We start from the raw sequence: 25549 nt of genomic DNA on the forward strand, positions 1-25549 counted from the left end.
TTGCAGCCATAAAATTCTAAGTTAATGATTATTTGCTGAAAACAATCAAGTTTATCAGTTTGAACATTAAATATATTGTCTTTGTAGTGTATTCAATTAAATATAGGTTGAACATGATTCGCAAATCATTGTATTCTGTTTTTATTGATGTTTAACATAAACGTCCCAACTTCATTGGAATTGGGGTTGCATATGTGGTTCAAAGGGGTTCATCTTTGAGTGATAATATGTAAAAATAGCCAAAATGAAATTCGTTTTGGACAAAAATGGAACAATTTCTGTCTTCCTGGGCATGGCTTTTTGAGAGTTTTTTTGTGGTTCTACTCATGATAGACATGTCTACCAAATTTTATTTTGCTGGGACAAACTGCCATCTGGGGCTGAATTTTCTAAAAGTTTGCAGTGTGCTGCCAAGCCAGTTTTTGATGGTTACGCTGGCGAAAAAGCCAAAATGACCTTAAAATGTTTACTTTGAACAAAAATGGCAGACTTCCCTTGTTTTTTTTCTTACATGGCTTGTTGAGAATTTTTTTCGGTGGAGGCTCTGGTCGAAAACAATGACAAAAAAAAAATAAAAAAATACTCGTTTTATTTTTGCAATTTAGTGTCCATCCATCTAGTAAGAGCACTGGTCACAAATGGATTACATTTCGAGGAGACGTTTAATTTTGAAGTTCACTTGGAAATGACCCTAAAATGGTTGCTTCATAGCAAAATGGCAGAATTCCTGTGTCACTACAGACAAGGCTTTTTGACCCTTTTTTTTTTTGTGGGTCTACTCATGAAGATGTGCGAATGTGTTGTGTTACGTAGGCATGCGCATCCTCGTCAACCTGCTGCTGGACACGCTGCCCATGTTGGGTAACGTGCTGTTGCTGTGCTTCTTCGTCTTCTTCATCTTCGGCATCATCGGCGTGCAGTTGTGGGCGGGGCTGCTGAGAAACCGCTGCTACCCGGAGGAGAATTTCACGCTGTGAGTCTGTGTGTGTGTTTTTGTGTGTTGCCATGGCAATCAATTTGGTGATTTTAGAGCAATAATGTACCACCCTGACCCACATGACTTCATTCAGTGTACACACACACACGTGCATCGATGCGCACACACACCCGCACAGTGTCCAGCGTCTTGTCAGTCGTTTTATGGAAATGCAAGACCAATGAAGAAAACACAAATGGTTTGCATTTTAGTGTTGTATGTCAGTCTAGTACCGATACGTAATTTAAATTTAGTAGAACCCGGACAAATGACCAGACTGATGTTAAAATGGTCGCTTCAATCCAAATTGGCCATCTTCCTGTTACTGTTTAGGCAAGACTTTTGACACTTTTTGTGAGTGTACTCATGATAGCCATATCTACCAAAATGTATGTTGCTGGGGAAAATTTCCTACTTGGACTAAATTTTCAACAAGTCTGCGGGGTGCTACTCTAAGCCAATTTATCTACCAAATTTCATGTTGCCAAGTGAAACAGTCTGTGTCTTTTTGAAGAACACCCTTGAAAAATGACCAGACTAAGGTTAAAATGGTCACTTCAATCCAAAAACGAACTCTTTTCAGTCATGGCTTCTTAAGACTTATTCATGTCACCTGAATTAGACACAAGGAAGGAGCCACCAAAAAAAAAAAAAAAACATGTCCTGCCAAATGTCGTTTTTTTTTTTTTTTTTTTTATAAAAGCGGGTTCACCAGACAGCAACAAGTCTTCATTGACAACATCGCCATACATTGGCGTAAATTATCCAGTGTGTGTTTCTTCTTCGTTTTTAGTTAGCTCACGTGTGGTCACGTGAGATTTGTGCATTGGAGCACTTGTTTCTACATTCGTCGTGGAACAGATTATTTCTGTGTGGTGTTTTGTGTTGAGATTATCGCAGCACACCACACACAGTACAACCAAAACTGTTAAATGCCAGATTATTTTTTAATCTGCATTTGTGGACAACAGAAACAGTAATCTTCAAGATTTGAGAAATCCTTGTGTCTGTACCAGGCATAAATCATGTTTGTGTGGGTGCCCGCTCTCTCTCAGGACGACAGGCATCCGCCTTCCGCGTCCGTACTACATGGCGGACGAGGACGACGAGCGTCCGTTCATCTGTTCCCTGCCGGTGGACAACGGCATTATGTCGTGCCGGGACATGCCGGCGCGGCGCGAGGGAGGTCGCACGTGCTGCCTGGACAAAGACGACGTGCTCTACCGCCGCTCGCTGGGCCTGGACGTGGAGCCGCGGCAAAACGGCAGCGCCGGGGCATCGGGCCTGTGCGTCAACTGGAACCAGTACTACACCAGGTGTCACACCGGATTCAGCAACCCGCACAAAGGAGCCATCAATTTCGACAACATTGCTTACGCCTGGATCGTCATCTTCCAGGTACCAACACGCTTGTCGGTGATTGTTTTGTTAATGGAAGTGTTCATGTGCGCTGATGTATGTGTGCAGGTGATCACGCTGGAGGGCTGGGTCGAGATCATGTACTATGTGATGGATGCGCATTCCTTCTACAACTTCATCTACTTTATCCTACTAATAATTGTGAGTCCAGACAACAACTAACTACCTGCTCTCATGTGTCATCGACTTTATTATGTTAGCTGTCTGTAATTGAAGCCTTAAAAGTAACTCATGTTAGGACAATGCTATACGTGTGTGAAACATGGTCAAAAGGTTCAGTTCTGTTAAAGGTTTTAAGTCCAGTTTGCTCCTAATCCTCTGTCCGTCACTTCTCACTGCCACTCTGTTAATTTCTTTAAGTTTCTAACTTCAGAAACATCTGGTTCGGCTAACTCTTTTAATGAATGTAAGTTCTTAAAATCATCTAACGCATATCACCTCTAACTGTGCTATCTCTGTCGAGTCATCTAACCGTTGTAACTCATCTAACTGTTCTCACTCTACTTATACTTTTAACTCTTAAGACTTATCTCATTTCACTGTTTTAACTTTAGTACGTTAACTCCTGCAACCCTCTAACTCTACTAATTTCTCTCTCATCTAGCATCTTTACCTCTTCAAACTCATCTCGCTCTTCCAACTTTACTATTCCATCTATACTTGCTTTTCTGACACACACAAATCTACTCTTTCAATAATAATAACTCCTATAACTGCTAACTCATTTGATTCCACAAACTACCAACTCCTCCAATGCAGCGAACACCATTAACTTCACTAAATATTCTAACTCAAGTAACTCTCCTACTTTCTAACTCCACTAACTCTATTAGCTTCTCTAACATTGCAAACTCATCTATATCCAATAACTATACTAACTCTGCTAACACCACAAACTTCTCTAAGTTCACTAACTCCTCTGTCTCCACTAACTCATGTAAGTCTGCTAACTTATTCATCGATGAAATATACTTGCTTTTAATGTGGATAAATGCAGTCTTTTGAGATAATTAACTCCGATAACTAATCTAAATCATCTAACCCTACTATTCTATAGAACTGTGTTCAATCTGCTAAATGCTATGACTCCACTAACACCTCTCTCTCTCTAAATCTACTCTACTGACTCCTCTGTTTTGACGAACACCACTAACTCTTCAAATTCCTCTAACTCCTAAATCAGCCTACACTCCTAACACCACTGACCACCTCCAGTAACTCTGCAAACTCTAAGTCTGCTAACTCCTCTAACTCAGTAAATATGACTAACTCTGCTAACTATTCTAGCACAACTATATCACTAACTCTACAAAGTCCTCTAACTCATTTAACACATTCTCTTCAGCTAATAACACTAACTATTCTAACTCAACTCACTACTAACTTTGCTAACTCTGTTAACTACACTTTCTGCTCTAACTCAGCTAACAAAACTAATGATTCTAACTCTCCTCATCGGATTAAGACTCTCTGACCGACCGACCGACCGACCGACCACTGACTGACTCACTCACTCACATAAATGTATGGCCACATCCACCACAGATCCTCTGCAATCCTCACTATAATGACTTGTAATATATATGCATAGGTTGTACATAATCTATAGGTGTCTTCCTGATGAGTAGGGAGGAGCAGGCCAACGTAGGAAGCATGGAAATGAAACTGGTGGCTTCACGGCTTGTTGGGAATGCTGGGGAAAAAGATGAAATGGCCTGGAAAATGGAAGGAAGGTGGTGGTGGGAGATGAAAGCACAGAGAATGATGAAGACGTGTGATGAAGGATCCATGGAGCGAAGGAGATGAACCAATGGGATTCATTCACGTGTTTGATCTTACAGCGGATGTGTTAATATGAAAGAATGCCACAGGACGACCAGCCGGCTAATCGCCTTTAATCGCGAGTTGATCCCTTTGATTAATGTCCCGTATACGCTGCTTTACGCCACTATTAAGTGAAAACAAGGAGGCTCGTATTCACCGTGCAACTGTGGGGATAGTTAGAAAGCCCTGATCCGATTACGCCGCTAAAAGCAATTAAAGAGTTCGGCAGGCGTTTGGTCTCTGGGCAAATGTAAAGGGTGCAGTGCGGTCAGCTCACTCAGCATAATCACACTGGAAAATACACAAAGTGGATAAAATAATCGAGAGACCCACAGCAGGTGGAAAGCGAAAAAGAACAACACTAAACTACAAGTAAGGTCCAGCCAAATTTGTACAATTCCAAGTTGTGAATGTTTGTTTCATTTTTTTAATTACAGAAGTATTTAACACGTCACCATTTTTCTCACAAACTATATTTCCAAAGGTGCTACTGACATGAAAATTTCACCAAATGTTGGGAACAACCCAAGTAATCCATACATACAAACAAAGTAGAAAAATGAGCTCAGAAATTAAGTTACTATGTGTAATAATAATAAGTACTGAACACAGCAACTGGTATTTATTTAATACTTTGTTCAAAAGCCTTTGTTCGCAATGACAGGTTCAAGAATGGAGAAACTAGTCACATGCATTGCTCGGGTGTGATTTTGGCCCATTCCTCCACGAAAGCAGTCTTCAAATCTTGAAGGTTCCGTGGGCTTCTTTTATGGACCTTGAGTTTCAATTGGATTCAAGTCAGGTAATTGGCTGGGCCCTTGAAGCAGTATCCCCCTTTGAAACCAATTGGGAGTTTCCTGGGCAGTATTTTTTGGATCATTATCCTGCTGAAATGTCCACCCTCGTTTCATTTTCATCATCCTCGTAGATGGCAGTACATTTTTGTCAAGAATGTCACAGTACATTTGCCCATTCATCCTTCCTTCAATAATGTAAAGTTTACCAGTACCATTTGCTGAAAAGCAGCTCCACACCATCATGTCATGTCCCCATGTTTTTAGGGTGATGTGCAGGGCCATTTCTCTCAAATGTGGTTTGCGTTATGGCATCCAAAGAGTTCAATTTTGCTCTCATACAACCAGACTATATTCTCCCAGTATATAACTGGCTTGTCCAAATGTAGTTAAGCAAACTTTAAAATGTTTTTTTTTTCAGCAATGGGGTCTTGCGTGGTGAGCGCACATACAGGCTATGACGATAGAGTACATTACTGTTTTCCTTGTGACAACAGTACCTGCCAATTCCAGGTCTTTTTGAAGCTCTCCACAGGTGGTCCTTGGCTCTTGGACAACTCTACTGATTATTCTTTGCACTCCTCTATAAGAAATCTTGCGAGCAGCACCTGATCGAGGCAAATTTATGGTGGTATGATTGGCTTTCCACCTACGTATTATGGCCCCAGCCATGCTCACTGGAACGTTCAGAAGCTTAGATATGCGCCTGTAACCAACGCCATCGTTATGTTTTGCAACGATTACTTTGCGATGGTCTTGAGACAGCTCTTTGCTCTTATCCATCATGAGATGTGTCTTGACTCACACCTTGGCAAAGAGACCTTTTTGTAGGCCATCAATTAAGACTGAAACAGCTGGTATTCATTTGCACTGACAAGGGACTGGATTGCTGTTTCATTATTGATAGATTTTAGGTGTTGTCTTGGCTTTACATACCTTTTTGCGCCTTCCTTTCTTCATGTGTTCAATACTTTTTCCCTGTGTCATTTCACATTATTACACACAACTTAATTTCTGATCTTATTTGTTCTACTTTCTTTGCATGTATGGATTACTTCGGTTGTTCCCAGCATGTGATGAAAAGTTCATGTCAATGGCATCTGTGGAAATATATTTTGTGAGAAAAATGGTGATGTGTTAAATACTTATTTCAGCCGGTGTAATTTCAATCTTTGTAATTGTTTTCAATTTTAGTTTTTTTTGGTATTTTATTTTATCCATCAGTCCACTTTCAACTGGCCACCCTGTTTGGGGTAAGAGGTTATTTAATTTAATGTTATTAAATAATACTTAATTGTATTTAATTTAGTAATAATATTAATTTAATTATGTTGATGTTTTATTTTTTCCATTCATTTTTTTGATCAGGGTCATAGGTGAGATGGATGGATGGATAGATTTTTAAACATTCCACTGTCAGGTTGTAAAGAGAAATATCAATCATGATGTAAAAACACTGCACATTGGTTGTAGTGTGCTGGCATTTAGTCAACAGGCAGCGTGTATAATTAAAAGCTTTGCATGAGAAGCATGTGGAATAAATGTTTAACAAGCAGAAAATGATTCCCTCAACATGTTCTACCACAAGAATTATGGGATTGCTAAACCCACTTGATTTGACGCACTTGAAACTAACCAACAGACAGCACGCTAATATGACAACCACTTGGCTACTGTTCATTATATACTGTCGTCTTTAGGTTTGCCTTTCTGATTGGAGTTAGAGGTTATTTTATTTCATGTGTTTTCAGAATTTAATTTAGTTTGTTTTTTGCATATTTTGTATTTTCTCATTAATATTTGTATTTTTTTATATTTATTAATTGTACAGTATTTTTTATTTTAATTAAGTTGCTCTTCAATATGATCCATCCATGCATTCTCTATCACTTACTGTATTCTAATCAGTCTTGGGTGAGAATTAAATTAAATTTCAATAAATTAAATTCAGTCATTATATTACAAAAAATGTAATAATTGTATGGCAATAAAGTCATAATTTTAACAAATAATGTTTTCAATTTACAAGATTAAATTGTAATAGGGCAAATCACAATGATACGACAATAATATAATTGTCAAAAAAAATATCAATATCAAAAAAAAAGTTCATAGTTTTTCAGGATGTTTGTTCACGTTAAATTCAGTCATAATGTAACCAAAAAAATGCTAATATTTGTATGGGAATAAAGTCCTAATTTTACGGTGAAATAATTAGTTAAAAAAACCTACTTGTAATAGTATGAAAAAATAATTTTGTGTGATTAAATTTTAATCTTTGAGCAAAATATTGTCATTTTACAAGAATAAATATTTGTAATATCACCAGATAATGTCATTATTTTAGATTACCAGATTAAATGTTTTTAAAATTCAGTAGGATAAAAAGCGTGTGTTTTGAAAGCAGATTGGCGGCAACACTTTTTTTTATTTTTTTTATTTCATTTGGTCTCGCTGTGCTTTTACTTCCTTTTTCTCACTTTCTCTTGATTGACTCGCTGAGAGCAGTCAGCAGGTCCCAGAAGCCTTCGCTATGACACACCATATTTATCGTAACACGGCTGAGGCCAAGCAAACACCAGTAGATTCATCGGTGTGTGTTTGTGTGTGTGTGTGTATTCATCAGGTTGTGGGCACACGCACACAACAGTAATTCAATTTTTACAGTCACCCTGCTAAACGTCCCTGTTTGATAAACTTTAAAATCAAATTTTGGCATTAGGATTGATTTCTCAGTTAAACGTTTGAAGTGTTGCTTTGTTAGTTTAGTTCTTATCATAATTAGCATGTGTTTTATTTATTGCCAAAATCATGGTTGAACTGTTTGGTGACAACTGCAAAAGGTATGTTTGGGGGAAACACAGCACTGCTCATCACCAAAATTGAAGCGTGGTGATGGAAGCATCATGGGGCTGTTTTTCTTCAGCTGAAACTGGGACCTTAGACAAGATGGAGGGAATTATGAACAGTTCAAATAGCCGTCAGCGTTAGCACAAAACTTTCAGGCTGCTAAAAGGTGGGGAGGGGGGGAAGTCAAGAAAGACATACAGTACTGCTGTTGTTTCTGAGTCCTGTAAGGGAAGTCCTATGTTCACACTTGTTTTGTCTCTGGATCTGTCCAAATCCTTCTTTTGTTGCATCTTTGCTATGCTTCAGTTTTGCTCATCTTGTGCCCAGTTCTTGGCAAACAAGGAATGGGATTAAACATTTCTGACATAGTTTCACCAAAGCTCCTGAAGCCCAAGGTAACAGGTCAGCGCGAGCCTGCGGTGGCATGCCCACAAACTGTGAGTGCGTGGAAAACTTTTTCCTCGGGCGCGGTGATTTTCTAGGAATCAAATTAGAGATACAAGATGGAACCAGAGAGGTCTGATTTTTTTTATTTTTATTTATTTATTTATTTTTTAAAAAGCATACATTGCCTTTAACATGAGTTTGAATGTGATTGATTCGTTCTGAGCACAGTAATTTCCCAGTTATAAGTGGGTGAGCACACTCGTGCAAACAAATTATGTCAGTTGTTTACTTTTCCTCTCTAAAATATATGTTTTTAAATCAACTGAGTTGGGTGCGTAATAGGCCACAGTAATGGTGGAAATTATTTATGTTGGCCTCATTTTTTTTGTTTATATAATGCAAACCGGGCATTTGAACAGGGCTCTGTAAACTTTTTATATTTTCTGTATATTCACAAACGATGTGGTTGACTCTTCAAGGTGGGCTCATTCTTCATGATCAACCTGTGCCTGGTGGTGATCGCCACGCAGTTCTCGGAGACCAAGCAGCGCGAGCACCAGCTGATGCAGGAGCAGCGAGCGCGATGCTCGTCCTCGTCCACGCTGGCCAGCGAGCCCGGCGACTGCTATGAGGCACTCTTCCAGCTCCTCTGCCACGTCATCCGCAAGGCCCGCAGGCAGGCCCTCGCCCTCTTCAACGCACTGCGCGGCAAACCCCGAGGGTTCCGTGGCGTCGGTAGGGGCCGGCGGGGGGGCGACGCCAGGGAGCGCAGGGCCAATGGGAGGGGTGGGCGGGAGAGCCGCACCGTTTTGCGACCTGGTAAGTACAAGAACATATTGGACTTGATATGTGATCTTTAATGAAGTTGTACATAACAGGTATTTTCTAGAAAAAAAATGCAGATTTTTGAGAATTTTTAAAATCCATCCATCCATCCATCCATTTTCTTTACCACTTTTTCTCACAAGGGTCACGGGAGTGCTGGAGCCTTTCCCAGCTATCATCGGGCAGGAGGCGGGGTACACCCTGAACTGGTTGCCAGCCAATCGCTGGGCACATAAAAACAAACAACCATTCGCACACACATTCACACTTACAGGCAATTCAGAGTCCTCAATTAACCTACCTTGCATGTCTTTGAGATGTGGTAGGAAACCGGAGTGCCCGGAGAAAACCCACACAGGCAAATCATTTTAAAAAAACAGTTCTCGAAAAAAGAAATTGAGAAAACATTTTATATTTTCAAAAATATGGTTTTCAGTAAGAGCTATATAATTGTATTGTTTTATTGTCATTATTTGTATATCATTGTATATTTTCCAAGATCTTCTTTTGTAAATATTTTAGAGTTTTTTTTAAGAATAGTTACATATATATATGTTTAAGTATACAGCCTATGTATATATATATAATTTTTTTTTTTTTTTCAAAGTAGTATCTTCTTTTTGAAAAAAGTAATATATAACTTAATCACTCATGGTGTAGTGGTACACTCGCCTGACTTTGTGCAGGCAGCGTGGGTTCAGTTCCCACTCAGTGACGGTGTGAATGTGAGTGCGAATGGTTGTCCGTGTCTATATGTGCCCTGCGACTGACTGGCGACCAGTTCAGGGTGTAGTCCGCCTTTCGCCCGAAGTCTGCTGGGATAGGCTCCAGCGTCCCGCGACACTAACCAGGATAAGCGGTGTTGAAAATGGATGGATGGATGGATGTCCTAAAAAAAAATCTTGAAGAAGAAAAATTTACATTTTGAGAGGTAATGAAGGAAAGAGGAAGGAAAAACTGAAAAAATGTGTTTCTTGGAAGAAAAAGGCTTTTTTATGGTGAAGAAATTTTTTTTTTTTTTTTGCAATAAAGCCCCCCCCTTTTTTTTTTTTTTTTTTTTATAAACAGCAAGCTAAACTTGATACAATGACAGTGTTTGCAAATAGTCAGCGGCGTTACTTGGTTGTAATAATGAGTCATGTTGCCACCTTTTTTTTTTTGTTTAACATTTTGTCCACCCTCAGGCCCACCTTGCCACCACCATGACAAACCCAACCACGCCCGCTCTGGAGAGCCCCCGCCCCTCACTGACGGGGTGACGCCAGTCACGGGTGATGGGGAGGCGGCGGAGGGCGTCGTCGTCAAGGACTGCCGCGAGGGCACCGGCGAGCGCTGCGGGAGGCTGTGGTACGACACGAGGATGAAGCTGTGGGGCATCGTGGAGAGCAAGTACTTCAACAGGGGCATCATGATCGCCATCCTCATCAATACCATCAGTATGGGCATTGAGCATCACCAGCAGGTATGCGCATGTACACACACACACACATTTACTCTTCCTTGGCTTCCTGAGATGCTCACTCACATCCATTTTCGATTCGGTTTCATTTCCAAATGTGAGCCATGACACCAAATTGACACTTTTTTCCATTAAAATAGATGACTTGGTTTGAACGATAAGTCTTTTGTCAAAACCTTTTTTCTTGAAATAGACACACCTATTTTCTCAAGAATATACTGTTTTTGTTGAAAATATTGTACTTTTTCTCAATTAGTTTTTTTTGAAAATATACTATACATCTCTTTTGCCAATATTTTCTTCAAAACATACAATTTTTTATCAAAAAATATAGGTTTGATATTGAAAAATCTTTGCTGTTTTTTGTTCAAAACCTCTTTTTCATAAAACTTATTTTTAGTATATATACTTCTTATTTCTTTGAGAAAATGTTTATATTTAAAAATAAGTTGTATATGTTCAATCAAACCTTTTTCTTGAAAATGTACGACTTTCTTGACAATATACAATGTCTTTTCCTGAAATCATACTACTTTTGTCTTCTTATTAAATTATTATTACAAATAATATAATTTTTTTTATTTACCTATTTAAATATACAACCTTTTTACAAATATTCAGCTATTTTTCTAAAAAATATACTTTTTTCGTTTGAAAATGTAATTTTTTTAAAATACACTACTTTTTTCCTCAAAAATATTCTTTTTCTTTAAAATATATAACTTTTATTGGAAAAAAAATAAAATAATTCTTGTTACTTTTGTATGTGGCCACAAAATGATGATTACAATGCTGATCAGCACCTTCGGTATGGGCTGCAAGCAACCGTGTAAGCACACACACACACACACACACACACACACACTCACACACACTCATCCTCGGCTTCCATTTTCTATTCATAAATTCTGTTTCATTTCTAAATGTGTGCCACACTTTCTTATTCACTACCACGCGTCTTACATCCTCCTGTCCCACTAGCACATTTAAAGGTGCTCGCTTGAGTTTGTTTTGGTGCTTGTTGTACTTCCCAGATCCTACTGCTTTTACAGGACACTTCATTAGGGACAATGTTTTGCTGTTACAAAAATAACCATGTTTACCTTTGATTGACACTTTGCAATGGTGACTTAAAGTTAGGGCTACGGTGGGTGTAGGGGAGGGTATCAGAGTGCCTCTCACGGCATCGTTCATTCAAGAGAACTGTAGTTCTAGTGCACTCAGCTGTTACCAATTGTAATAATTTCACAGTTATGTGAACATTTTGGACTTGTCCATTTTCAAGAGTCATTTTCTTGGAGTTGTCGGGTTTTGCGATGAAAGAACATAAAAGACATTTTTATATAAGGTGTGGCAATTAATCGATTAATCAACAACTATTCGATTATCAAATTAATCAACAACTATTCTGATAATGGCTTGTTTTAGAGAGATAATTTAAATAAACTTTTTTTTTATTCTCATATTTTAGAAGTCCTCCATGAAAGAAGACTGATTATCTTTGTGTTTAGCCAAAATAAGACATTTGCAAACATCTGATTTTACCTTGGAAAAGAATGATCAACATTTTTGCTTATTTCCTGATGGATGTTTCCCACCAAACCAGTAACTGAAGTAATCAATTTATGTTTTCGAATTTCCTGCACTGTCAATTCAAAATAATGACCTGTTTTTTAATAAAGGCATGGAAATGTTTTAATTATTATTTTTTAAAATCTGACACATTCATTGATTATTAAAATAATCGTTGGAGCCCTAAAAGACTCTTTCAATAAAGGTTTGTTTTTCTCCAAATTATCTTCTTAATTGCTTAATTTATATGAATTTAAAATACCCAAAATGAAAATTATCATTGACCTGAAAACCAGAAATACTCATTTTATTTAATTTTATTTTTTACTACATTCACCAAAAATGGAGATGTCTACTTTTGCGTTGTATCCTGGGGTACATTGCAGTCATCTGTAATTATTCATTTCTCGATCTAATTGACGTTTGCTATATTCCAAAGGAGCATGGTTCACAGAAAGTAGAAAGCAAGGATTTGGGGAACTCAAATGTGCTTTTGCACTCTGTGGAGTATTTGCAACTTCTTAACCAATATTGATGAATGAATGAAAGTGTGAATACTGATACAAATTAACATCAGATGGCAGACACTTCCAACTTGTATTCCTCACGACCTGAATGTTATCTGTTCCGCTGCTGCTCGGCACATTAGTTTATTTCTGGCCCAATGTAATCATTCCTTGATAGTTACTCAGAATAACTGGCACATTGCAGAATAGAAATCAACACAACAACTAGAAATAATCCACAATAAGATGTCTGGGTTTCAATGTCCTAGTGTGAGTTTAACCTTAAATTGCTTCTTTAGGCCGCGGTGATGTGGCTTTTGGCCCATTGTTTTCTTTTTACCTCCAGTTTCCCGTCCCCGCTTTGTCTTTCTATCGACGTTTCCCGCGCTCGATACACGCCGGCGCCCCCTCACTCTCGTCTCACATCTCGGAGGCGGCTAAAAATATTCTGACGATGGCGGAACGCGACTCAGTTTAATAGGGTAGAGAGCTTGTAGGCCTGCTCGCTTGCTCCCAAACTTGTCGTTTGCTTGGTTGCGTTTGTACTGGAGAATCAGAGGCTCATTGTGACTGCACCTGTGTCGCCTTGGAGACCAACCACAGTCGCAAGCTTGTCTTTCAACCAGACTCATGTGGAAGACAAACACACTTTCTACAATATGATTCATTCCGATAACGATACGGCGCACTCCAATCATGATCAAATACAATAGAATACGATATGATTCACTCCAAAAACAATCCCATTCACTCCAGTTGCAATATGATTCACTCCAATATGATATGATACACTTCATTTAATATATGAGAGGTTTTACTCAAGTTACGTCAAGATTCACTTCAATTTCAATCAAAATCTCAAATCAATAATTCCCTCCATCTAGGATATGATAAAATCCACTTCCCTCCAATTACGATCCAATAAAATACACTTCAATTTTGATACTGGAATGACTCATACGATACATTTACGATACAATTATGATACATTTCACTTTACTTAGGATGTGAGTGATTATGATGATTCACTTGATTTACAATATGATTCACTCTAATTCTGATAAAAGACAATACAATTTCAACAGGATTTGAATGATTCCAATTACAGTATGATTCACTTCTATTATGATGTGATATAATTCATTCAATTATGAGACAATGTGACTTTAATTACAATACGATACAAATCACATCAATTACAATACCATTTGCTCAAATTCCAATACAATAGGATTCATTCCATTTATGATAGGATACGATTCACACTGATTACAATGCCATCCATTTCAGTTATAGTAAGATTCACTGCAGTTACGGTACGATTCACTCCAATTAATGTATGATTCACATCAATTACGATATGTTTCACGTCAACGACAAAACGATTCACACCAATTACAATATGATTCATTTCAATTGCAACGTGATTCATTCCAATTAGACCAGCAATAAAGCAAGACACAGAAGACAAATTCCTTGCGTCTTGCAATATACTTAGCCAATAAAGCTGATTCTGATTCTGAATTACAGTATGATGTGATTCACCTTCAATTATTATACCGTATGATACAATTTACACCAATTACGATACGATTTCACTTCAATTACAGTAGTGTGATTAAATATAATTTGGTACTATTTACACTGATTCTGATACAATTGGCTCCAATCATAATATATTATGACTCACTTGAAATATGATACTATACAATTCACAGCAATTTCAATGTGAAAATTTCAATTCAGCTCAATTAAAATACGATGTGATACACACCTAGTGAAATAGAATTTACTTCAGTTACAATACAATTCACTTCAATTACAATACGGTTTATGATGGAATATGATTCACTTACAATTCACCCCAGTTACACTATGATTCACTCTAATTTCGATACGTTACGATTAACATCAATTCCGATATGATTAACTAAAATTAAAATAGGATTCACTCCAATTATGATGTGCTACCTTTAACATAGTTCATACAACACGCTACTACATGATGCTATGCAAGAATACTATTCCTTTTAATGCTATGTTCTCACTGACGTACATCTCCAGCTTGAGCCACTAATTTCCTTAAAAAAAAAAAAAAATCACCCCCAAGTTAAAATATGCGACGTCTTTTTTGGATCGATGTTAAAAGCAGTGGTGACATTCTGGAAGAAGACAGTGTAAATGTCACGCTTCCGAGAGCCAAGCACTCCCGGGATCGCTCCTGCCGTCACAATTATGAGCTAAAAAAAAATGGGATTGGTCACCTGTCCTAACTGTTGCATCCTATAAATCACATTAGTCTTCCTTGTAGAAGCCAAGGAATTATTCATACGCCGTGAAGAGCTCGTTGCACGGATGAAGGCAGGATGGAGAGCCAGCGTGATGACATCAGATGGGATTTGTGGGAATGTTGATCGTAATGGTTTGCGCTTAAACTAATTTTGCAAATAATAGTCAACGTACTACGCTGGTTTTAAATTACGGTGTCTTAGGGTTATTACTATATGAAGTCATGGTTAGTGTTTTAAATTTGGATTTCAAGCTTGGGTTATGGTTTTAAATTAGGGTTTGAAGCCCAAATTAGGATCTGTAATTATGTTTTGAGGCCAGGGTTAGGGATGCAAATTAGGCTTTCAAGGCTTTCAATCAAAGCTTAAAATCAAGGGTTAGGGTTTTAAATTAGGCGAACCCAAAATTAGAATTTTTTTATTAGAATTTGAAGCAAAAGGTAGGGCTGAGTTTCTCATTTGGGTTTCAAGCCAAGGTTAAGGATTCAGTTATGGGTTCTGCATTTCATATTAAAAATCCAAAATCTGGCTTTGGGTTTCAGGCAAGAGTTAGTTTAAATTAGGGTTTCAAGTTAGGATTATGGTTTCAAATAGGATTTCAATTTCTTTATCAATTTCAACCACTCGCACGTTTTGGTTATTTGTGGCGAGCCTCATTCCTGTACTGCCTTCCTTGCTTTTGCCGTGTACAGCCCCTCCTGTGGTTCGCTTACACCAGTGTGCTTGTTATAGTTCAGTATTAGTCAGGTCTTCAGATTTGATCCCAGGTCTGCCCCTAATGAGAGCGCAACACAGTTCGTTAGCCAAACTGGTGGGCAAGCATCATTAGCCCGCCACTAAGATCTTATTAGTGTTGTCACAACACACGCACACACACATACATGTAAATGCAAGAACACAGAGCATCGATTTTGCGGTGGTCATGTTGAAAGGTCAGAAACGTCACTGGTGGCTGTGCGTGTGTGTGTGCGCGTGTGTGTGTGGACAAATTTAGTGGTTATTGCTGTACAAATGTCAGCAAACACACATTGATGCACATCACTAGAAAGCCATATACAAAAATTATCTGCAGCAGGACTACTTGTTGTCAGCCAGTCAGACTGTTTCCAAGTATGCAGTTTTTTCACCCTCTCTCTTCAAGTTAGGGTTTCAAGCCAGGGTTATTGTTGCAAATTACAGTTTGAAGCTGAAGTTAGTGTTTCAAATTTGGGTTTTCAATTCAAGATTAATTGGGGGTTTTCAACAAGGGTTAGGTTTGAAGACAGGTTTAGAGAATCCATCCATCCATTTTCTGTACTGCTTTATCCTCACATGGGTCACGGGCATGCAGGAGCCTATCCCAGCTAACTTCGGGCGAGAGGCAGGGTACACCCTGAACCGGTCGCCAGCCAATCGCAGGGCTCATATAAACAAACAACCATTCACGCGCACAATTTAGAGTCCTCAATCAACCTACCATGCATGTTTTTGGGATGTGGGAGGAAACCGGAGTGCCCGGAGAAAACCCACGCAGGCACCGGGAGAACACGCAAACTCCACACAGGCGGGGCCAGGATTTGAACCCAACAACAACAACAAAAGTTATACCTTATTAATGCACTGAATAATAACATTATCTTATTTTCAGCGCATGAAAGCAGGTACAGTATATAAACAATAACGCAGCATTAAAGCATGCTGCGAATGGACGAATTCATCTCTTTGTTTATTCCCCTTCAGCCAGAGGAGCTGACCAACGTTCTGGAGATCTGCAACATTGTCTTCACCAGCGTGTTCTCCCTGGAGATGATCCTCAAACTCACCGCCTTCGGCTCCTTCAACTACCTGAGGAACCCCTACAACGTCTTTGACGGGATCATCGTCATCATCAGGTAAGGCCTCTACACCGATGAGTCGTCACTGATGGAATGGACATTTTCCGGAAAAGTATGAGAAATTGCTGGCTTGGTGTAGCAGCATATAGTTAATTCACCAAGGTTGTGCTTCAAACTAGGCATCGGCTTATACATTATAGCATTAAGCCGATGTTAGGGTTTTAAATGTGGGTTTTAAGACAAGGTTAGGGTTTTATATTTTCAAATTAGGGTTTGAAAACTAGTGTTAGGGTGTCAAATTAGTGTTTCAAGCCAGTGTAGGCATTACAATTTTGGGTTTTGAATCCGGTTTAGCGTTTCAAATTAGGGATTGTACCCAAGGTTGGGATTTCCATTTAGGGTTTCAATTTAGACAGGGTTATGGTTTAACACGAGGGTTAGTCTTTCAAATTAGGGCTTGAAACCTTGGTTACGGCTTCCAATTTGGGTTTATAGCCCAGGCTCAGGTTTCGAACCAGGGTCTGAGTTTCATGTTTGTTTTGAAACTGGGGTAATAATGTCAATTTAGGGTTTCAAGCCAGTATTGGGGTTGCGGTTTACTGTTTCAAGTCAGGGTTAGTGTTTCAGCTTTGGGTTTATATCTAAGGTTAGGATGTCACTACAGCTCGGGTGGCAAATGAGGGTTGGAACCAAAGGTTAAGAATTTCAAACAAAGGATAGGGTTTTAAATTAGGGTTTTGATCCTAAGTTATGACTACAAATAAAGTTTGGAAGCAAAGGTAAAGGGTTTCAAAACTACAGATAGGGTTACAATTTAGTGTTTCAAAACTAGGTTATGGCTTGAAATTAAGGTTGGAATCCAATGTTAGGGCATCGATCGAGGCTTATGATTTCAAATTAGGATCTTAAGCCAGTGTTGATGTTGCAAATTAGGGTTTCAAACCAGTGTTCTGGTTTCAAAAAAGGCTTGGAAGCAAAGGTTAGGGTTTCAAACAAAGGATAGGGTTTAAAATAGGGTTTCAAGCCAGGGTTATAGCTTTAAATTAGGGTTTGAAGCCAATCATACGGATTCAAATAAGGTTGTGGTTTCAAATGACGGTTTGAACCCAAGGTTAGGGGTTCAAATTAAGGTTTCAGGCATGGGTTATGGTTTTAAATCTGACTTTGAAACCATGGTTATGATTCCAAATTAGTGTTTAAAGCAACGTGTCCAGTTTAAAATCAGAGTTTCAAGCCAGGGTTAGGGCATCAAACTTGGATTATGAAACCACGCCCTTTACTTGAAACGCCTTTTTGAAACCACACCAGGACAAACCCAGTGAAGTGGCGATGCATGAACCGCAGAAAGCATCCTGGTATTTGAACGCTTCTCTATGCTTTGTATCGCTGCCTGCGCTCCACCTGCTTGAAACCTCGTCAAGTGCTTGAATGCCACAGCGTCAAAACAGCCTTTTGCTTTTTTGTCAGGCTTCAGGTGGTTTTCGTGCGTTTCCAGTTTGTCGCCATTCATTTGATGGGCGTCCCCATCAAAGACATGAAAGCCGCCCGAAAGCTTTGCAAGATCAAATGAGGCCGTCACGCCACACCGCACCATTCAACATATCTGTATCACTGTCTTATCTCCAATTTCCCGCTCTTGATCCGCCTCAATGTGCTCGCTAAAGCGTACAGAGCTCCATTGAGGCCACGCTATTCTCTTGTGATCAAGCAGGCGGAGTCTTTGATGCCCATGCGATAAAGCAGGAAGAAGAGGAGCAACCGGGCTTTCATGTTCTTTACCGAACACATTTCGTTTGTACATTTTAAAGGTTCAGGGTAGATGTGCAACAAGTAATCGATCTATCAACAACTAATCGATTATCAAATTAAGTGACAACTATATTGCTAATCGATTAATCGTTTAGAGACATTATTTAACTTAAAATTAACCAAATCCTCAAATTTCAGCCTCTCAAGAGTAAATATTCTCAGATCTTTGTCTTCCTTTGTGAAAGCAGGGTGATTATGAGTGTTTAAGCAAAATAAGACATTTGCAAACATCTGCTTTTACTTTGGAAAAGAATCATCAACATCTGTGCCCATTTTCTAAAGGACCCAACCAGTAACTGAATCATAATCATTATTTTTGTCCATCTTCTGCACTGTCAATTTGAAATAATGTCCTGTTTTTGATAAAAGGATGGAAATGATTCATTTAAAAAAAAAAAAATCCAATTCATCAATTAATCAACACAGATTAATCAATTATTAAATTAATCGGAAATTTCAGCCCTAGTTCAGGGTATCCCAGAGTTTCATTGACACAAAAAGAGTGGTACGTGAAGTGTGGTACGAGTACCACTAGTGTAAAAGAATCACTGAATTGACCAGAATTGACCACCAACCCCCACGCCATGGAATGTTTGTCCATTGGGGTTGGTCCCACACAACAGGCTTTATGCCATAAATTCCTGAACACTGTTTAACATTCAATATGTTCGGATATCATTAAACCCCACTTGACATTTTCTCCGTCCTCTGTTGTTGTTGTGTCCAGCGTGTGTGAGATCGTGGGCCAGTCTGACGGCGGACTGTCGGTGCTGAGGACCTTCCGGCTTCTGCGGGTCCTCAAGCTCGTCAGGTTCATGCCGGCTCTGAGGAGGCAGCTGGTGGTTCTCATGAAGACCATGGACAATGTGGCCACTTTCTGCATGCTGCTCATGCTCTTCATTTTCATCTTCAGGTAAGCCTAAGCAATCAATTAATCAATCGATCATCAATCAATGTTACCCATTTTTCAGAGGTTTGACTAGACACCTGGACACGGACCACTTGTTGCTAGGCACAATTATAGGGCTCCACCGTAACTTCGTCATAGACGAGGGAACAAAAATGGCATAATGTATACTGTATAGTCACCCCGACAAGGCTTTTTGCATGACAAACTATGTTAGCTACGTTGGACATTATATCAAACTTGATCAATAGAGATCCGTTGAATTGCACAATTTTTTTTTGCAACTGAATCACTGCCCTGCATGAATTAGTTAGCCGAGGGTGTAGAGCTGGTCCACTGTTTCACAGCCAGGGTCCTAGAGGGTGCATGGGAGTTCGCCCAATCAGTCTACATGTGTTTTGTGGACTTGGAGAAGGCGTTCGACCGTGTCCCTCGGGGAGTCTTGTGGGGGGTGCTTCGGGAGTATGGGGTACCGAAACACCTGATACAGGCTGTTCGGCCCCTGTACGACCGGTGTCAGAGTTTGGTCCTCATATCCGGCAGTAACTAAGACTCGTTTCCGGTGAGGGTTGGACTCCGCCAAGGCTGCCCTTTGTCACCGATTCTGTTCATAACTTTTATGGACAGAATTTCTCAGCGCAGCTGAGGCGTAGGCGGGGTCCGGTTTGGTGGCCTCAGTATTGCATCTCTGCTTTTTGCAGATGATGTGGTTCTGTTGGCTACATCAAGCCGTGACCTCCAACTCTCACTGGAGCGGTTCGCAGCTCAGTGTGAAGCGGCTGGGATGAGAATCAGCACCTCCAAATCTGAGACCATGGTCCTCAGTCGGAAAAGGGTGGAGTGCCCTCTCCAGGTCGGGGATGAGATCCTTCCCCAAGTGGAGGAGTTCAAATATCTTGGGGTCTTGTTCACGAGTGAGGGAAGAATGGAACGGGATATCGACAGGCTGATCGGTGCGGCGTCTGCAATGATGCGGACTTTGTATCGGTTTGTTGTGGTAAAGAAGGAGCTAAGCCGAAGCTCTCAATTTACCGGTTGATCTATGTTCCTACCCCGCCTATGGTCACGAGCTGTGGGTCGTGACCGAAAGAACAACATCCCGGATACAAGCGGCCGAAATGAGTTCTCTCCCTTAGAGATAGGGTGAGAAGCTCGGTCATCCGTGAGGGGCTCAGAGAAGAGCCACTGCTCCTCCACATTGAGAGGAGCCAGATGAGGTGGCTGGGGCTTCTGATTCGGATGCCTCCCGGACGCCTCCCCGGTGAGGTGTTCCGGGCACGTCCCACCGGGAGGAGACCCCGGGGACGACCCAGGACACGCTGGAGAGACTACGTCTTTCGGCTGGCCTGGGAACGCCTCGGGATCCCCCCGGAAGAGCTGGATGAAATGGCTGGGGAGAGGGAAGTCTGGGCGTCCTTGCTAAAGCTACTGCCCCCGCGACCCGACCTCGGACAAGCGGGAGAAAATGGAAATGAAAATGAATTAGTTAGCCATTAAGTTTGTTAGGTAGTTAGGTATTTAGTTATGTATGTAATTAAGATCATTACAGGAAAAAAATGGCATGAGTAAGTAAGCGAGTGGATTGGTAAGTTAATTTGTGAGTGAGTGAGTCAGTCAGTCAATCAGTCCATTAGTTAGTAGTTGCCTACCAACCTACTTCCTTCCTTCCTTATTCACTTAGTTGGTTGGAAGGTCGGTCAGTCAGTAGGTCGGTCGGTCAGTTAGTTAACCAGTGCGTTATTCATATTGATTATGCAAAAACAGTAAATCAGTTAGCAAATTACCATTTTTTATGTGTATGTTGCTTCAATGGGAAAAGTTTGGACACTCCTGCTATTGTTGGAATGACCTCTTGTCCCAATAATTTAGTCATTCAAATGCATGTTAGTCTCTCTTTCTCACACACACACACACACACACACATCTTTATTTTCCAGTTTCAAGTGTTTTCTGCCAGCCGCTTTTATTCGTGAAGTGTTTTGTGCAACGTGCCGACTTGGCAGCCTTGGAGGATCACAGTGGCTGACTATTATCATCGGATGCAATGAAACAAGAAGATACTTGAGCCTGTGCGCCACGCTTTAACAAGCAGACGCTTGAAGAGCGACAAATGGAGAGCACACGCTCAGACGGCAACAGTGGCCTGAGGGCCAACAAACTGCTCCACTGGGCGAGATTCATTGGCACAGAGAGCACCACAAGTGGTTGTCTGTAGATGTAAACAACAATAAGATTACGTATACACTGAACGTGTGTATTGTGTGTTAATGAGTGGCGTTCTCTCTGCAATAGCATTTTGGGGATGCACATCTTTGGCTGCAAGTTCAGCCTGAAGACGGAGATGGGAGACACGGTCCCCGACAGGAAGAACTTTGACTCGCTGCTGTGGGCCATCGTCACGGTCTTCCAGGTACTCCGCTGCCTGCGTACGACCACGGGCCACTTCATTAGGGACACTATCATGTCACATCCAATCCAAAAGATGTGCTAAACAAATCTGCTTTCACTAAAACAATAATGGAGGTTTGGTGAGTGAGTGAGTGACTTAGTCAGCCAGTTAGTCTTCTGGTCAGTCATTGAGTGAGTGAATAAGTGACCCAGTTAGTCACTTGGTGAGTGACTTGATTTGTTGGTGACTGAGTGATTATATTATTGATTGATTGTGTGACTTTGTTAGTGGATGACTGTGTGACTGTTGTTCATTATTGAGTGAGTTTGTTAGCAAGTTAGCTAGTGAACATGATTATGGAAAATGCCGTGAGTGAGTGACTTTGTGTTAATGAAGGAGTGCAAGTTAGAAGTTGGCGTGATTATGCAAAATCCATATGCGTGAGCAAGCAAGAGAGTTAGTAAACACTGACAAAGGAACATTTAATAATATTATAATCAATAAGATGTTTTCCTCACTGTTGTTGTAGATCCTGACTCAGGAGGACTGGAACGTGGTCTTGTACAACGGCATGGCGGCCACGTCACCACTGGCGGCGCTCTACTTTGTGGCCCTCATGACCTTTGGGAACTACGTCCTTTTCAACTTGCTGGTGGCCATCTTGGTCGAGGGTTTTCAGGCAGAGGTAAGGCATCAACACATCAAACTGTGTCTGGCTCCAACCATGGCATGTTTGTCACCATGAAGCGGCTCCATGTTTACTACATCATGTTGGTCAGAAGCCCCTGTGTACAAACTCTTCTCTTCACTTCCTCATGTGACCATCAGGGTGACGCCAATCGTTCCTATTCTGACGACGACCGATCCTCCTCCAACTTTGATGAGAGCGAGAAGCACGATTCCATAAAACTGTCTGGTGAGATTTTTATTATAAGGTGAATGCTGCAGAGTGTTCATACATAATGCTATGCTGGACCAAAATAATTTGTAATCATTATCCTTCGCCATGCTTTTTTGTCATTGGAAAACCTCAACATTTCTCAGCCAATCAAAATGTTCAGCTCATTCAGGATATCTGGGCAACTATTTGTCACATTCCAAAAATTCTCACAGCCCCATTTCCAAATTTTACATGAAAAAAATCGTACTTTCATGAATGGAGACATTTTCCAAATATTCAGTTAACCTTCCATATTTCGCTACTTGTTCAACTGATTCAAACCATTATAACTTCAGAAGTTTCAACTCATTTGTGGCATATTGGAAAGTATTTTTCCCACTCCAGAAATTTGCACATTTTTCAGTGTTCCGCATTTCCAAATCAATGTAGACATTTTACATGTTGACCTCCTCCTTCCACATTTCTCAACCAATTCAAATCATGTAAACTATTCTCTCATTTCAGTTCACTGTCAGCTTTTCAGCATTCACATGCAATTCCTCCAGAAATAGCATTATCTAGTTTTTGTGTACTTTTACTAGAAAGTGGCGATGTTATTTCCCACCAAATTCCTTCCACTTTCTGTGATTGATGGTCATACTGGCAAGGAGTCACCTCTAGCTGTCTCGAAATATGACAGTAATATTAAAAGGAATTCACAAAGTTCTCTCTTTTCGGATTTCATTTTCCAGACCCCAGGATCTGCACCTTAATGCCCAACGGCCACCTAGAGCTCGGCGCCCTCGCATGGTCCCGTGGGGGCTCGCACTCCTCCGAGAGGCAGAGCTTCACTGGCGAGTCACGGAACAGCAGCGTGATTAGTGGGGGAAAGGGGAGCCTGGAGAGACGGTCCCTCTCGCTGGTATGTTCAAAATCCATTCGGTGAAGCTGGTCGAACACAAAATGTAGGCAGCTAGCCGCTAGTGCATTAAGATAACTCAACAGTCTACATCCTCACTCAGAGCTCCTCTTTGTCAGCCCAAATGAGTTCTTCGTGGAGCTTGTTAATTAAGTCCTTTTCAAGCCAAGGATACAAAAACAGGAAGTACTTTGTAGAAACTTGCCAAAAGACGACCTGTAACAGCACTAAACATGTATTCACTAAATATCACTCAGTGTTGAGGTAGAAGTATATTCATCCCTGTATGACCTTTGTTCAAAAGTTATTTATAATGGTAACGATCCGTGGACCACCGAAAGAGCGAAAATCCCATCTCAAATACTGTCAGAAGTCATAGCAAGGATGCTAGTGGTACTGTTGGAAAGCTTACCCCACAATCGGGGTGGAAGTAAAATTTATCTCTGTATCACCTTTCCTTCAAAAGTTATTTCCAATGTTAAGCAATCTTGTTTTATTTATTTAACCTTTATTTATCCAGGTAAGGCAGTTGAGAACAGATTCTCATTTGTTTGCAATGCCAACCTGACTGCAGGCAGCCTGAGTAAAACAAAGCAATTGAATGCTACGGTCATTCAAAGTATGTGAATGGAATTTTACACAATTATTATGAAAACTATTCTCTATACAATACACAGAGTCCATTATTGGACTTTTTCTGCAAGAAGTTCCAAAGTGAGCTTGTTGACCGAGAAACAACAATTTAATGGCATCGCGAGAAGATCAAAGCGCCCACAATTAGATTGCTCTTATGTCACCACTATGTTACTCACAGCCACTAGGGGACATATTGGTCATTAATTAAGTACTGTTTCAGTTCAAATTTTAAAAAATATTGGACTTTTTCAGCAAAAAGTTGAAAAGCGAAAACATGTCCCAGCATTGAGTTTCTGTTGTCGTATTAGTTGTCGCTTGTGGTTGGAATAAATTATCCTGACGGCAATTTTCCTGACTTCAACACACACACGGGATTTAACTTCCTGTGTTGCACACTTCATTACTGTTTCCATAGTGACGGCGACACGGAATTATTTTCTTTTTCCGCCGTACGGTAGCGGCTCGGGGTTGCGTCTTGGCGAAGGGTAAAACATATAATTAGGTCCATCCTGCTGAGAGGTTTAGACACGCTGAGAAAAACATGGCTGCCTTCTCTTCCTCAAAAAAAAAAAGGGCTGCCACACGCCGGGGTTTTGTATTTTAAACGGCACAGCGTTGAGGGTGGCCTTATTTACAATGGCAAGTTTGTATTTTCCTTGTTTATTCATAAATGATTGACCCACTACAGCAAACCTAATTTCCTTATGAATTATACTTCTGAGTATCGGCAGTCTTCTATGATGACCACTGACTGATATACTTAATCCGAAAAGAAAAAAAGAACCAGCGTTTGATAGGGCCTTTGTCATTGTAAGTGTTCGATCTGAGGTCCCTCTCAGCGGACAACAGTCTAAGCAGTTCTGGACACTTGGCTCTGGAGCGCCCCCAGGAATGTGTGGTCATTTTACATAGAGTGATCATAGAATATAGCATGCTTATATTACATAGCATGAACATAGCATGATCAACTTATTGTAAGAGCCCTTGAAGAAGAAAAAGCAAAACGTACAAAGTTCCTTATGTTGATGCTCAATGGAAATCAAATTTAATCCAATTTCGATTGCAGCGTCAGTAGCCATCCACCGATCTGATCCGGATCTGATCCAGATTATGCCTTTGGTGGCAGTGTAAACACACTGGGGGAAAAAAATCCTGTTTAACAAATCCAGATCAGCGTGCAAGTTTATCACTATTTTGTTTCCGTTTTTTTTAGCGGCTCGGTCGCAGTTCCAACTACCACAACTGGGGACGCCCTTTTCATCCTCAATCTGCGTGGAGCCGCAGGTAAGAAACGA

At 40.3% G+C, this 25549-nt stretch overlaps 1 protein-coding gene across 1 annotated transcript in view; it reads left to right on the plus strand.

The window, feature by feature from the left end:
- LOC133403676 (voltage-dependent T-type calcium channel subunit alpha-1I-like) overlaps positions 1-25549 on the plus strand; it is a 91780-nt gene that overhangs the window by 21402 nt on the left and 44829 nt on the right. Inside the window, exons 4-15 of the mRNA XM_061678796.1 lie at positions 814-973; positions 2032-2374; positions 2444-2536; positions 8730-9069; positions 10260-10537; positions 16620-16771; positions 19251-19436; positions 21723-21840; positions 22349-22504; positions 22648-22735; positions 23452-23621; positions 25468-25538. Coding sequence (XP_061534780.1) covers positions 814-973; positions 2032-2374; positions 2444-2536; positions 8730-9069; positions 10260-10537; positions 16620-16771; positions 19251-19436; positions 21723-21840; positions 22349-22504; positions 22648-22735; positions 23452-23621; positions 25468-25538 — 2155 coding nt within the window. The remainder of the gene's footprint in view (positions 1-813; positions 974-2031; positions 2375-2443; positions 2537-8729; positions 9070-10259; positions 10538-16619; positions 16772-19250; positions 19437-21722; positions 21841-22348; positions 22505-22647; positions 22736-23451; positions 23622-25467; positions 25539-25549) is intronic.

Source organism: Phycodurus eques, chromosome 6 (assembly GCF_024500275.1).
Source record: "Phycodurus eques isolate BA_2022a chromosome 6, UOR_Pequ_1.1, whole genome shotgun sequence".
Classification (NCBI taxonomy): domain Eukaryota; kingdom Metazoa; phylum Chordata; class Actinopteri; order Syngnathiformes; family Syngnathidae; genus Phycodurus; species Phycodurus eques.